At 42.6% G+C, this 16,181-nt stretch overlaps 1 protein-coding gene across 4 annotated transcripts in view; it reads left to right on the forward strand.

The window, feature by feature from the left end:
- LOC143833033 (uncharacterized) overlaps positions 1–16,181 on the forward strand; it is a 165,498-nt gene that overhangs the window by 134,990 nt on the left and 14,327 nt on the right. For 3 of the 4 annotated variants that reach the window (XM_077328339.1, XM_077328338.1, XM_077328340.1), the window contains exon 4: positions 8,345–8,469. In XM_077328339.1, coding sequence (XP_077184454.1) covers positions 8,345–8,469 — 125 coding nt within the window. Of the gene's footprint in view, positions 1–3,361; positions 3,483–4,462; positions 4,541–8,344; positions 8,470–16,181 lie in introns of all 4 variants that reach the window. The other variant, XR_013229500.1, reaches the window with a different exon arrangement.

Consider the following 16,181-nt stretch of genomic DNA (forward strand, 5'->3'; position numbering starts at 1 on the left):
TTTCGAGAGGGGCAATAAGTTATGGAGTGAGTTACCTGTATGCAATTTGAACTAATTGGCTTTCATTGGCAGAGTTCAATTTGAAGTGATTTGTTCTCATTGGCAGAGTGCAATTTGAACTGATCGGTCCTCATTGGCAGAGTGCTCTTTCTCTATTGGCAGCACATCCCAAGGGAGGGCTAAACAAGTAGGGAGTGAGCTGTCAACTTGAGGTTTATTATGTTTAGTGATGTGTACAGTATTACTAGGATATGCTACATCAGGAATAATCAGATGTTACCACAGTGCTGTTACAATTCCATTACTTGTCTTGATGTTGGTATCACAAGAAATTATTTCTCCATTGTGTATATTAATAATCAAGGTATGCTATGCTAACCAAACTCATGGTGCTAGTGCTTCAGAATAAGTCGTTGCTCATCACATATATTTCCATTCAGCCTTTTTCTGGAAGTCCCTTTAGATATATAACCAGTTATGCCCAGAAACTCTAGACAAACTGTTCAGAATAGCTTTCTTTTTCAGGTACTGAATGGGCTAGCTCACTCTAATCCTTTCTCAGAGGTATAATTAGAAACAAACTCCTCCACCATTCCACGTGCCAGGGTTGACATGGCTTGTGGTGCTGCAAACCTTTCTCAGTGACACAAATAAACAGTCTGTAGTCTGCCCAGAGGGCTGGGCACTCATTTCTTCTTGTGGTACACTGCTGAGTGCCAGAATCATCATTTGGAGGTAGCTGAATGTGAGTTTACATGTAATAGCTTAGAACAGGAGTAGTCAACCTGTGGTCCTCCAAAGGTTCATGGACTACAATTCCCTTGAGCCCCTGCCAGCAAATGCTGGCAGGGGCTCATGGAAATTGTAGTCCATGGACTTCTGGAGGACCACAGGTTGACTACCCCTGGCCTAGAAAACCAGATTAGGATGTTTCTTAGCTATTCCAAAATGGTTTTCAGGATTTATTTAGGTTATTTAAGTAAGGCCAACTAGACAAGAACATAGCATTTACACATCTATAAGAAGACAAGTGCCATATTAAAGGCATTGGAACAGTTTTACTGTCATTAGCAGATGATCTTCTGCAAGATCATCATAGAATCATACAGTTGGAAGGTACCTCCAGGATCATCTAGTTCAACCCTCTGCACAATGTAGGAACTCACAGCTACCTACCTACTCATAGTGACCCCAATTTCATGCCCAAGTGATCACCCCACCAATAATCTCCAGAATTCACCCCGTCCTGGAGAGAATTCACTGACCATCCCACAGTGGCGATCAGCAATTCCCAGGGTAGGCAAGGAATGGCCACAAGAGACAAACACTGGCACATCTCTACCTGTCCACCCACTCACAATCTGCCTAAATTTATAAAATCAGCATTTCTGTCAGATGACTATCTAGCCTCTGCTTAAAAACTTCCAAGGGAGGAGAATCCACCACCTCCTGATGAAGCCTGTTGTACTGAGGAGCTGCTCTGACTGTCAGGAACTTTGTCCAGAAGTTTAACGGGAAATTCTTGTAAATAAATTTCAGCCCATTGAAACCCCAACTCTGTGGGGCAACAGAAAGCAACTCTGCTCCATCTTCTATATGATAACCCTCCAAGTATTTAAAGATAGTTATCATATCACCTCTTAGTCATCTTCTCTCCAGGCTAAACAGACCAAGCTCCCTCAATCTTTCCTCATAAGACTTGGTCTCCAAACCCTTCACCATCTTTGTACTCCAAGTGAGGTCCTACCAGAGCAGAATGAAGTGGTAACATTATGTTAATTCTTTGCTAAAAGAGCTAATCAGTCCTTTTGAGTTCAGCTGAATTCAGACTGATTAGCTGTTTTAGCAAAGAACTATAAAAAAGAACTAGTTCCTTTAGCAAAGAACTAGCAAAGAGCCAGTTTGGTGTAGTGGTTAGGAGTGCAGACTTCTAATCTGGCATGCCGGGTTCGATTCTGCGCTCCCTCATATGCAACCAGCTGGGTGACCTTGGGCTCGCCACGGCACTGAAAACTGTTCTGACCGAGCAGTGATATCAGAGCTCTGTCAGCCTCACCCACCCCACAGGGTGTCTGTTGTGGGGAGAGGAATGGGAAGGTGACTAAGCCGCTTTGAGCCTCCTTCGGGTAGGGAAAAGCGGCATATAAGAACCAACTTCTTCTTCTTCTTCTTCTTCTTCTTCTTCTTCTTCTTCTTCTTCTTCTTCTTCTTCTTCTTCTTCTTCTTCTTCTTCTTCTTCTTCTTCTTCTTCTTCTTCTTCTTCTTCTTCTTCTTCTTCTTCTTCTTCTTCTTCTTCTTCTTCTTCTTCTTCTTCTTCTTCTTCTTCTTCTTCTTCTTCTTCTTCTTCTTCTTCTTCTTCTTCTTCTTCTTCTTCTTCTTCTTCTTCTTCTTCTTCTTCTTCATATGGTATAATATGGCATAATTTGGATACTATGACACAATTTACTAATTTGCCACTAATTTACCTGCTCTATATATCTGTAGTTTCATGATCCCTGTTCCCTTTTGTCTGAGGAAGTGTGCATACACACGAAAGCTCACACCTTGAATAAATCTTTGTTGGTCTTAAAGGTGCTATTGGACTCAGTTTCTGTTGTGCTACTTCAGACCAACACGGCTACCATCTTGAATCTATCTTTTTGAGCAAAGTTATCTCTTAGATCCTCTATGGGTTGGAGATCTGGGCTAAAAGAGAAAAGTCTTCTGTAGACTTCAAATGATTCAAAATTTTATTAGGAAAATCCTGGGGTTACCTCAAGGAATGCCTGCTGCTTTGCTAATACCTGAGGTCGGTATGATGTCTTTTACTGCAAGGGCACATTTAAAACTAATAAAATATTATATAAAACTAGCAAATATACCTTAAACTCATTCATTTAAGCTCAGTTTTCAATATTACTCAGAAAGAAATTGCTGGCACCATTTGTTATCTTCCATCTCGCGTACATATGCTATACCATCACTTAACACGATTAAATCATGGGAGTTCAATAAAATCCAGGCTTGGGTCCAGGAGTAGGATGCTGCATGTGATCATGAGTTGGAACAAAAATCAAAAATTTCAGTATGGTACCCTATGCTAAAGCCTAATAGATGCCTCTCCTGCTATCTGAGTGATTTAGCCAAGGCTACATTAAGAAAGGCCTTTATTTTGGCCCATTTCCAAACCTTTCCATTGGCAAAGTTACATAGGAGATTTAGCAGACTCCTGCTAGATAAACATTTATGCCCCTGCAATCTGAATCACGTAGAAGATCTCTGCTATATTGTCTACTTTCTGATTCTATCTGACCTAGTTTGAATCAAATACTGTTTTGTATTTCTGGTTTGGATGAGAACTGAATTAAGTTTCTTTCAGCAGATGTATTCCCGACAGTTACTCCGGAGGTAGACACATTTATACTATTATCCATATCTATCAGGAAAAGATTTGTCTTCAATGCATCCCAGAGTCGATGATGTTATTGTACTCTTGGACAACTGTATGTTTGCTCTTTATTTTTAAAATATTTTATATATTTTTTAATCTTTTATATTTTTTTAGTCTGAATTTATTTTAATTATTGATTGTTAACACACTTGTAATGGTTTTACTTTTGTTATGATGGTTGCTATAGCGTAAGGCTGCAGCAATAAACTTATTTACTTTAGGTAGCGTATTGGGTATCTTCTAGGGAGTTTGTGTGAAGTAATAATATAGCTGGTGGCTTGTGTTTCACAGGAGGCAAGGCCACTGTGACTGAGAGTTCAGGTTTATGGTGGAATTAGGTCCCCATAGTACAGAACACGAGCAACACTCTTACCCATCACAAGCTTAACCTTTTGCAAACTCCGTTTCCTGGCCAGTGACTCCAAAGCAAATAGAACTCCAAGCTGGCATTTAATGGAAGTCTGCAGAAAACTTGTCAAAATACACGAGTGCGTCAGATGCTTGGAACAAGACCTCTACAGTAGTTTCCAGAAACTCAGCTCAATTACTTACACTTTAAATTATCTTTAATTGTTGCATGTGAGTTACAGGGGAAAAAATATCTCCCCTTCTGAACCAAGACCCTAGCTATTAAGGATCACCTCATAATTGCAGCTTTAATAAGTGTACTGCAGCAGGTCAGCAGTGGAGGTTAGCATGGGGTACTGCTAGTCGAAGCCCACTCCTTAGTATGGGTAAGTGAAAGTGACACATCACTATAGTTTGATCAATTACGTATGGGTAGTTTAGAATGTAAACTTTTTAGTGCATGTAATTACCTAGCCAGATGTTTTAATTTAGGCCTTTCCCCTCCTTCACACTCATTTGCCCTGAATAAACCCAGCATAAAACTGCAAGACATAATGTTGGCTAGAGTGATAATCATCACAAATCTCACAAAAAATGAAAATTCAAAACCAATTTTGGCATTTTATTCAGGCAAAATGTATTTAGGAAGTTCTAGGAATGTCAAATGACTATACGTTTCTCCAGGTTTTATCATGGATCTACAAAGCAATACCTAGTTGGTGGTTCTTCTAAAGAACATGGGAAGCCCCATCCAAAAGCAAGGTGAGTTGTGCAGGGAAAATAAAACATATCAGGTGTGGAAAAAGCCAAAACAAATTGCCCCAAAGGAAAGATCATTTGCTTCTGATAGGGATATGTGGGCAGTGAAAAGTTTATTAATGCAGACATGGCCTGAACCAAACTCAAAACAATTGGAAATACCCTGAATCTAGGCAAAATTATTTCTGACAATCAGGATCTGTTAGAAACCTCAGCTGATGTCAGTTTTGTCTAACTATACATTACATTGAATTCAAGGATGTCCAAGGTTGTGTGGGCCCCAGTTATACATGGGCCTGATTTGGCATAGCCCACAAAGAGAAGGGGCTTAGACCTCTCTCCCGTGCTATTTCCTGACATCAAACAGTCTATATTGCAGAAATATAGATTTATCAGTACATGCACGGCTCCAGTGAGGCAATTGGTATAGGGGGATATTTAAGTCCCCTCTTTCTCTGTGTTGTAGTTTTAATCTTCAAATGTCTGGGAAAGATGAAACTTCGTAACATGCCTCTTCACCTGACCCAGGGCCATTCCTAAGGAAAACATAATCTGTACCTAGGACCAGAGATTAGGGATGTGTGAGAAATAAAATCCAGTCCATTTTAGATTCAGCTCAAATTGACTTGGGCTGAATCTGATTCCTTGAAATCACCCATAGGGTTTATTTTATGTGGAACACATCTTCTGGCATGACTCCTTGAATGGATATGAATACAGACATGCTGTCTGTATTTCTGACCCAGGCAGTGTGCCAAAATAGGCAGAGGAGGCGGAGGCTGCTGAGGCCAAGACAGCGACCTGCCCCACCACTGCTTTAGGTCCAGCCAGTGCATATACCACCAGCAGTGGCCATGCTGCCTCTAAGGCCAAGGCAGCATCTGTGCTGCCCCTGGGGCCCAGCCAGCATCTGTGTCACCAGTGGGGACAAGGAGAAGTTAAACAGGAAGGGGGAGGGGGAAGGAAAGGGACTCTGTGTGTGTGTGTCCCAAAAATTGAGTCCAATAGTACCTTTAAAACCAACAATAATTTATTCAAAGTGTGAGCTTTCATGTGCAGGCACACTTCCTCAGAAAAATGGAACAAGAATCATGACAGTACAGATATACAGAAAAGGTACATTAGTGGCAAATTAGTAAACTGTGTCATAATATTCAAATTAAGCCATAATATGCCACATGATAATTCTTTGTTAAAACAGCTAATCACTTCTTTTAAGTTCAGTTGTAGTTCACAAAAACATTAGAGAAATAAAGCTGTCCATCTTAATAATTAATGGGAGACACTTTCCCACTTGTGAAAAAAAAAATAATTAAAAGAGACAAGTTCCTTGCCCCATCCGTCTCCACCAAAGCATGGAAGCGTCCCTGCAAGTGGCAAGCTGTGCTGGCAAGGGGTATCATTCTGACTGTCCCTAAAGACGGAAACAGGGGGAGGAGAGAGGCTACAGTCCTGGTCCATGGGGCCTTCAGGAAATGTCGGGCCTATAGCATATAAATATGAAAAGCATGCCTACTGGATGGGGGGTACGCTTCTAGGTAACACTGTGCGTGAACGAGACCTTGGGGTACTTGTGGATTTTAAGCTAAACATGAGCAGGCAGTGTGATGCAGCGGTAAAAAAGGCAAATGCCATTTTGGGCTGTATCAATAGGGGCGTCACATCAAAATCACAAAATGCCATAGTCCCATTGGTCAGACCACACCTGGAGTAATGTGTGCAGTTCTGGAGGCCTCACTTCAAGAAGGACGTAGATAAAATTGAAAGAGTACAGAGGAGAGCGACGAGGATGATCTGGGGCCAAGGGACCAAGCCCTATGAAGATAGGTTGAGGGACTTGGGAATGTTCTGAATGCTTTTAGCTGAAAGGGAAACCAGTAAAACTTTTTCTACATATCTGAGGGAACATTTCTGGCTCTGCTTGCTTCTCTCCCACGGCGCGAGCTGTTCCTGCATCCAGGGGCAGCTCTGGAAAGCCCCCAATCCACCCCACCCAGGCCCCAAGCCAGAGGAAATCTGCAGAGCCCCTCTGTCTCACTGCGGGAGAGGAAGGGATATGACCGGGCCCCACTCTGGGCTGCTGGAGACAGCCCCGGCTGGCCAGCAGCCAGCCCTTCTGCCTGCCAGCTGCCACGGCAGATGGGTTAGGAAGGTGTGAGCAGGTGGCGCAGCAGGCCCTCCCTCCCACCCCCCTCCCCGACTGGCCCCAGGGCAGCAGCCTGGAAAAAGCCTGGTGGATAGGTCAGGAAGGCACAAGCAGCAGCAGAACCGGCCGGGAAGGTAGCCGTGACTTCAGTATTGGCAGAGCCACACAAGCCCCACACTGGAGTCCAGCCACCTGTGCGGGGGCCTCCTGGGGGCCTCCTGAGTCCGGCCTGCTTGCTGAGCTGCCTGCACAGGTTTAAAAAAATTTTTAATTAATTTTTTTTTAATTGGAGAACGCCGCGGGACATTTGGAAAACGTGGCGAGACCAGAGGCAAATGCCTCAAATGCGGGACTGCCCCGCCAAAGGTGGGACATCTGGCCACCTTACATAAACCATTATGTAAATGATCTGTCAGGCTTTCCAGGGTTTCTTGATGACCCTGGAAGAGTTTCTTGAAGTGTTGTGAGTTAATTAGTTTTAAAATATATTTTTTAAATTGTTAAATATTTATCAGGTGATATAACTATATATGGTTATTTCAAATCCCCCCCTCCCAAAATAGCCAATGATGGTCCTGTAGAGCAGTGGTCCCCAACCCCCCGGTCCAGGGACCGGTCTCGGTCCATGGATCAGTTGGTACTGGGCTGCGGCTCCTCCTCGTCTTCCTTACCAGCTGCTGCCTCAGAGGCTGCCCTGCCACTCTGCCTCCGGATCACCTTTGGTGCTCTCCAGTGGCTGTCATGACTGGGGCTCCCACTCAGTGTGGCACTGTGTAGCTTTATACCTCCCAGCAGGCGGCGGGAAGTCAGGGCCACCGGCAGAAAAGCAAGTGGAGCAGGGGCTCAGGAGGCAGCGGCGACATCCCTCGGCAAAAGACTACCCCCCCCCGCTGGGCCTCAGTAAAATTGTCAAGTGTTGACCGGTCCCCGGTGATAAAAAGGTTGGGGACCTCTGCTGTAGAGGGTGGGAAGAGGAGGGGTCCCAGATAGGCATGTACACAGCAGTTCTTCTGAATGATATTCTATATGATCAAACCACTTATGGGGTTTCTTGAAGTCTAAAGAATATTTCAGGGGTATCTCAGTGATAAAAAAGTTGAGAAAGGCTACTCTAAATAATTTAAATCAACCACAGTAGACTATATGTGCGGGTTTTCTGCCTATATACTTGGCGACATTCATAAGTTGGTGGCATTCATCAGGTTGGCTCATGCTCAGGGACAAACTAGACATTTCATCAGCATTGGGCCCAGCTGTTTCCGTGTGCATGGAAGAACAAGGTCTCCTGGTCCCTTTGCATCATAGGTCCAATGAGGACCAGGCCCCTACAGTATTTTTCAATAGCCAAATTCTTCTCTCAAATGGTGTCAATGACACAAATCAGGCTCTTGGCTGCAATAACTCGGATCACAGAATCAAGCTATAATTAACAGGTGCAAGAATCTGTAAATATATTTCAATCAAACAAACTTGTTTTAGATTGGGACAAGCATGCCATTTTATTTACAGCCTGATTATATAATCATTGGTACCTGTATAAAATTCATGTAAGAACCAGACAGCTAACTAGCAACCTTCAGTACCTAAATTTATGTAGCTTGACAGATGGGTACATTTCAATTCTGTTGTTACTCAAGGGTCATATTGCTTTTGCTCTTTAGGACCCAGAGTATGATCTGAAGGCAAGTTTCTTGAAGTTATGTGGGTGTGGGCCCAGTAGTGCCTGGGTTGAAAATATTCTGGGAACCTCCTATATTCTACTTTCAATTCTCCGATGGAATAAAAGGTATGTTATACATTTAATAATTAATAATTCAGTAATATCAAATATCAATATCAATATCAATATCAAAAGAGCCTCTTGTGGCGCAGAGTGGTAAGGCAGCCGCCTGAAAGCTTTGCCCATGAGGTTGGGAGTTCAATCCCAGCAGCTGGCTCAAGGTTGACTCAGCCTTCCATCCTTCCGAGGTCGGTAAAATGAGTACCCAGCTTGCTGGGGGGTAAACGGTAATGACTGGGGAAGGCACTGGCAAACCACCCCGTATTGAGTCTGCCATGAAAACGCTAGAGGGCGTCACCCCAAGGGTCAGACATGACTCGGTGCTTGCACAGGGGATACCTTTACCTTTTTACCTTTAATATCAAATATCACTTCAGTGCCAAAACAAAAGAAATAACATGGGTTCACCAATACTGGTTTAAAGATCAAGCTTTACTAGACTCAGCTAATCTCTGTTCATCCGACCCTGTGATTCTGTGAGCATATCAAATGCTGAATGCTTATTTTCCATCACAGTTAAGGCAAATGTGAAACTATTAATGATCAGGCTATTGATAACACAGGAAATTGTGTTTTAAAATATGGCACCCAGACCATCTGGTCACAGGTTATTACAGGGCTTAATAATTTACATTTTAATATGTAAATGCCATTTTACATCAGACTATATTATTATCTCTCTCACCTCCTGTTGTTCCAAAAAGGGTGAGGAACTAAGCTACTGGAGTTCTATGTTCAGTAATTAGATTTGTAGAGACATTTAGCGAACCAGCACACAGACTTCACTATGTTTCCTACTGTGTCTCAAATGAATGTTTCTTTCCATGTTTAATAAACACCCACACATTGCTATGTGATCTTCAGTGTCTGATCCCATCTGTTACAAATCTTGTATCTTTACCAAGCTTGATGTGGTTCAGGTCTTGAGAACTGCACACACACCCTCCGACTGCATACACACCCTCCGACTTCTTCTCCGACTTGCTAGCAGGGTGGCAGATCTCGTAGCAGCGACTAATTTGAAAGTAACTGGTTGCCATTCAGGCTAGGAATCATAAACATACTAGGAAATGCGTGTCATACGGCAGCCGCAAAACTATCAATCCCTGTTGCAGTGTCCCATCACAAACTGTTGCTTTCTTATTGTACTTAATGTATAAACACTTAGAAGTATAGAACTGAAATTGATTGTAGTATTTTGAGCATGCCAGTACTGAAAAGAACAGTTCTATGCTCCAGAGCAGATGATGCTAAAAGTTTGAAAACAATGGATTCAGAATATGATTTTTTTCCAACCTGTAATACTATTTTTTGATGTGCTAGGTATCCTTACCTTGAAAATTGAATTCTGTAATTAAAATGAGATGACGTGTTTTTTGTGTGTGGAGAAAATGGATTTTCAGGAGTTTATCAGCTAATTGAACTAGGGAATGACTTTAATCTGAAACAAAACCAGGGAGAAAGAGAACTTCAGTGCAGAATCAAGCCAGATAAAGACATACCCACTCATGGCAACCAACCGGAAGCTGCCTCAGAATTCACCAGTTTCGCTAGGTGCTTTTTCAAGGTGCCAGAGTCTTCAAACTTAATTAAATGTGACAGAGGCATTTTACTATCAGACTCAATGGAGTTATAAAGCCTTCAAAGCCAAATTAAGGAAATATTTATCCATCCATGCCAGAGAAATTCAAGCAGGAAAACCTCCAGGAAAAAGTTCCTAACCAAAAATGTTCTTCAGTTTGTATATTATCTTCAGTTTGTATATTATCTTTGTATGAGTTTCAATGATTTATGTTATCTTTATATTTCTTTAGATATAATTTCAATATTTTTGATTACTTTAATCTCCCATCCATGGCCAGTTGGCAATATATATATAACTAAAATTTATCTTTCTTCTGTTCTGGGATTGGATGTTTTTGTAGCCTTGGAAACCTCCCCCCTACATACACAATTTGGTCTACTTCCATCCTTAGAAACCCTCCTTATTGTGGAAAATCAGTTGATATTGTTTATCTGGATTTCAGTAAGACTTTTGACAAGATCCCCCATGATGTTCTGAATCTGGTGGGTAAACTGGAAGACTGCAGACTGGATTTTCACATGGTTAGGTGGACAGAGAACTGGTTAAAAAACTGTACCCAAAGAGTAGTTGTCATTGGTGTTTCTTTGGATTGGAGGGAGGTGAGCAGTAGGGTGCGACAGGGCTCAGTACTGGGTCTGGTACTTTTCAACATTTTTATCAACAATCTGGATGCGAGGGTGGAGGGACTAATTTAATCTGCAGATGACACCAAATTGGGAGGAGCAGCAAACACTCTAGAAGATTCACTCTAGAAGATAGAGTTCAAAAAGATCAGAACATACTGGAAGAGGGCAAATGAGAACAAGATGCAAATCAATAATATCTACATCTGGGTCACAAAAATTAGAAACATGCATACTGGATGGAGAATACACTTCTGGGTTACAGTGTGTGTGAATGAGATTTTGGGGTGGACTGTAAGCTAAATATGAGCAGACTGTGTGATTCTCTGGCAAAGAAGACAAATGAAGTCTTGGGCAGTATCAACAGAGGCATCACATCAAAATCGTAAGATGTTATAGTCCCACTGTATACAACATTGGTCTGACTGCACTTGGATTACTGCGTGCAGCTTTGGAGAACTCACTCCAAAAAGGATGTGGACAAAATTAAGATGTGGATCTGCAAATGTAGCTTCATGGAGGGGGGGGGGGGGCTTTACCATGAATCCCTTCCTTGAGGCACAAGAGGGTGCTATCTGGAGTACATTCTCTGTTGAAGCGCTCAAGGACTGCTTGTGATCCATCTACATCAGCCACTGCAGTTGCTGCTGAAGGCTGTAATCTTGCAAAGAGTTAACAGGACACCTGGCAAGCTGGTCTGCCATGTAGAGTGGAGCAGCTGTCAGACTAGGCAACTGACTGACCTTACAACCCAATGTAGGGCAGAGAACATTCACCCACACAGGGAAATCCTATCAGGAAACTTTCATGGGATCTTTCCTCATGGCTTTTTTGAGCCTATGGTGCTGGAAGACCATGACTTGTGCCAACCGTGCACAAACTGGGCTTGAGTGCAGGAGCCACTGTTGCAGCATCCAGTCTCAAGCTAGAGGAGTGGGGGAATAGGTCTAGGTTCCTTGTCTTTGCTTACTTGACAGTGTGTGGTTGTCCCTTTGGGCCAAGTCTTCAAAGTTGGGGTACCTGTTAGGGTTCTGAAATGAGAGAAGTCATCCACAGAGTCTGGACTTTACTGTCATCCTTGAGTATCAATACTAAATGCCCACTGTGGAGTGCTAAGTGCCCTCCCCACCACCAAAGTTCCTTGCTGTAACTCAATCTGTGCATCAGGAAGTTCCAAGTTCCATACTCTGTGCCCTAGCTACTGAGTTGTAAGATATCCTGGCTGAGGTTTTTATAGGGTGGAGGGGCCTGTGATTGGGTGTTGGGGAGGGGGCTTGGACACCCATGTAGATATGATTGGTTGAGCTTGTAATTGATTGCAGTTGAGCTCTTCTGGGCAAAATGGGTATGACTGTAGCAGTTTGGCAGAACTGTAAGGATAGAGAATGAGACTCACTTTCTTGTCACCTCAAATAGAAAGTGGGAGATTATTCCAGAGGATTGTTTCAGAATCTCCCTTTTCCTGCTGAATGGAATGGGGCATGGCCCCCAATTAGGGTTGTGCGTGGCACCATCTGAATCAGCTGTTCCATGCTGATACAGCCACTGCTGTGCCGGGGGGGGGGAAGGGGAAGGCCTGCGTGTGTGCACCGAGTTACGCACTGGTGCCAGCACCTCCCTCCCCCCCCCCCCGCGGCACGGCACTGGCTGAGTCGGCCTGGAATGGCCAATTCGGCCACCGCCACACACAACCCTATGCCCCAATACTGATGGGTCTTAAAGGAATGCTCATGAGGCAATGTACATGTATATTAGTGAAGTAGATGCCTACTGGAGAGCATATCACCCCATTCCTTTGAGTTAAATCCGTGAATCAACATGCCTTCCATATATGTCTTCTGCTTATATTGAACAGGGGTGAGAGATAAAGCCATGAAAAGGTAATGCTGCACTATTATTTAATTTATTTTAAACTCCATCATTTCTTCTTGCACCTCCAGCGTAGTACAGAAGCACTGCTTAAGAATCAGGAAATTCTACATGTCAATTCAGTATCATGTATTGCCCCGAAATGGGGCAGCCAGGCTATGGTCAGTTAGTGCTGAAAGATCTGTACTGGCTACCTGTCTGTTTCAGGGCAAATTCAAAGTGCTGGTTCTCCCCTTTAATTCTCTAAGCAGCTTGGGGATGGGATACATAAAGGACTGTTACTATCTGGCTTGCCAGTGTCGAAGAAGAAGAAGAGTTGGTTCTTATATGCCACCTTTCTGTATCAGAAATAGTCTCAAGGCAGCTTACAATCACCTTCCCTTTCCTCTCCCCACAACAGACACACTGTGAGGCTGATATTACTGCTCAGTCAGAACAGCTTTATCAGTGCTATATGACTAACCCAAAGTCATCCAGCTGGCTGCACGTGGGGGAACAGGGAATCAAACCCAGCTCTCCAAATTAAAAGTCTGTGTTCCTAAGCAGTACAACTAGCCCTACTCTCCATTTCCTTGCCTTCAGAGCTGAGGTGGGTGGCAACTAAAGGCAGGGCATTTTCTATGTTGGCACGATGCATTTGGAATGCCCTCTTCCTTGAGGTTTGCACAGTACCTACTTTATTTTCTTTTAGCCACTAGATTAAAAGACATTTTTACCCCAATTATGAGGTTATTTTACCAGCATTTTAATGGTCTGCTTTGTTCTTTTTTAGACTCACTGTTTGTTTGTTTGTTCTGCTTATGTCTAGAGGCTTGCGTTTAAATATTGTGCTTTTTAAAGGTTAGTTGCCTCAATCAGGAGAAATGGCATAGAAACATTCTAAATGAATAAATATCATGCTCCTCTTCACTGCAATTGGAATGGATTTTTCTGGATGGTTTATTATTCTCATTTTGGAATGGATCCAGATTAAATTTTCTGCTACTGGAAGGGAAGGAGAGTTGCTACCAGTTCCCTTTCCTTCTGCAGATCCCTGGTTTGCTTCTCATGTTGTTCCTGAGGGTCCCGTAACTCCCAGCAGCCGCATTTTCAAGAGCTCAGTGGGGGTGGCAAGAAGTTTCTGTTCCACTAACAGAAGTGCCAGGCAGGAGTGGAAAATGTAGTCTTGCTCATAGTCTCTATCTAAAATCGCAAATGTTTGCCTGTAGCATCTGAGATACAAAGATGGCAATCAATAGGGATGTTCCTTTAGCAAATAAGTGACAGGGACATATAGAGGGAATGCTAGTAAAAATGCAGGGTAGCAAGCCATATTTATTTATGTATGCATTATTAATTAATACTTTTACCTACCTCAGGGTGGATTATGGTACAGTTAAGCAACAAAAGAATTATTGATCCGTAAGGCTCATAAAATGAGTGACATATATAAAAAGGCTTGGAGAACCAAAGATAGATATATAGATATTAGGAAAAACCGTAAGGATTATAGAATTTTAAAATGTTAGGGATGACAACATCAGTTTCTATAGATGTGCACAGAGGTTTCATCCAGCTTCAGATTTGTTCCTTTACTTCATTTTTAACACTGGAACACATCTTTCCTTTTTTTTTTCTGGGTCCTGTTAAGGATTAGGAGTTGACTTTTCAATATAAATGTCAAGAGACGTGAAACCCTGTGTACGTAGATGGTTATCAATCCTGTATTAATTAATTACAACATGTTTCCTTCAACTCTTGACTAGTGTAATTTCTGTTCTCAATCAGGCATCTACGGGGCTTACTTGGGTCGAACTATATGTTTCATACAGAAAGAGAAAGCATGGAAAGAGCAGAATTTCTTTCTTTGCCTGAGTGTTCTCCTAATGCAGAATTCATATAATTATACAGGGGTTACTGACCCTAGTGCATATTTGTTTATATCCCAAGCATTTGCTTGTATCCCAAGGCGGGTTACAACAATCTAAAAAAATTAAATGAAAATAAATATTAAAAATAAAAAATAAAATAATATTGAAACCAATTATGTCCCACTAGAAGGATATTCCCCCTTTGCACAGACTCTGGCTGCCACCGGAGTTTACTGTAGTAACTCTCATTTACAGCCTGAATGGAAAATCTGGACGGTAGAAGCACCCTTGACTAGGAGTGTGCATTCGGTATAGTCAAGCTGAAAAATAGCCAGAAAATGCCTTCCTTGGATTGCTCTGAGAAGCCATTTTCCAGAAGGTCCATAGTTAAAGGAAACGAATCCCACAACAGTCAGTGAGCAAATAAAAAAAGTCTTTCACCTTCCTCCTGCAACAGCTTCTTCTGCCTGTGCTCAACTACAAATCCTTAAGGCAACGGCAATGTGTACAGTTTGGCATAGTGGTTAAGAGCAGCAGCTTCTAATGTGGTGAGCCTGATTTGATTCCCTGCTCCTTCATAAGCTGGGTGACCTTCGTCTAGTCAAAGTCCTGTTAGAAACTGTTCTCACAGAGCAGTTTCCTTCAGAGCTCTCTCAGCCTCACTTACCTCATAGAGTGTCTGTTGTGGGGAGAGGAAGAAAAGGTGATTATAAGCCACTCTGAGACTCCTTTGGGTAGTGAAAATCAGGGTATAAAAACCAACTCTTCTTCTATTGGGAAGGTGCTACTGGGAAAGTGTCTCCCCTCTCCACGTGTCCCCATGGCCTCATAGTGCTTCTGTGCCCCATCTACAGTTTCCTCCTCTTCTATGCCATTGGTCTCAAATTTGTTTTGTTGTGATGGTCTTGGAAAGATTGCAGCAAGACCAAGGTGATATTCATATGAAAAGGGAAAGTCTACATCTTCCCAGTCCCAGAGAGAGAATTATGCAAGCTGCTTTGAGTCTTCACTGGGAGGCAGATGCGGTATAAATTAAGTAAATAAAATCATTATGAACCGGACTCAGAGAGTAATCTGCAGACAGTGGAAGAACCTCAGAATGGAAGTAATACAATCCTTCAGGCTTGACGGGAGTAACAAATGGATTTCTACATATTGCAGCAGCTCTGGCAATCTTCAATTGCGGTGCCATGTAGAGTGTGTGACAGTAATACAGCCTTGAAGTTACTGATGTAACCAAATCGAATGGCTGCTAATATAGAGCCAGATTCCTAACTAAATGTAGCAGGGGTGGGGGTGGGAGGAATCATTTTCATGGATGTCTGTTTTGCCAATAGAAGACTTTGTTTGTGGAGAAATGCATTTTTGGAGGTTTAAACTGAGCAAAGCTTCCACCTTGAGTTTTAGAAAGCTTTATTTTTAATGCCAATAAAGACTTTGCATTGTATTGCAGAAAGCTTTCCCTCTCTTGGCAGAGTACAAGGGTGGGAGGGGGGCAGTCAATAGCTTGTCACCAAGCCTATAGAAATGCAAATGGAAGACATAATAAGATGGTCACTTTGCACATATCCTACTCAAGCTATACAGGTGAGATCGAGAAAGGGAGAGAGAAAGGGAGAGAGACCGGGAGGACTAAAGATGCTAAAAAGACTTCAGGGGCAAGTCTTTTTCCTGAAGACTTCAAGAAAATCTTTGTTGATCTACCTGGCTAGGCTCCTGGGAAGATGGCAATGGCCCTCTCCTACAGACCTCAGATAACAGTTCTGTCTACCTCAATGGAGTCTGCACAAA

Source organism: Paroedura picta, chromosome 3, assembly GCF_049243985.1.
Source record: "Paroedura picta isolate Pp20150507F chromosome 3, Ppicta_v3.0, whole genome shotgun sequence".
NCBI lineage: Eukaryota > Metazoa > Chordata > Lepidosauria > Squamata > Gekkonidae > Paroedura > Paroedura picta.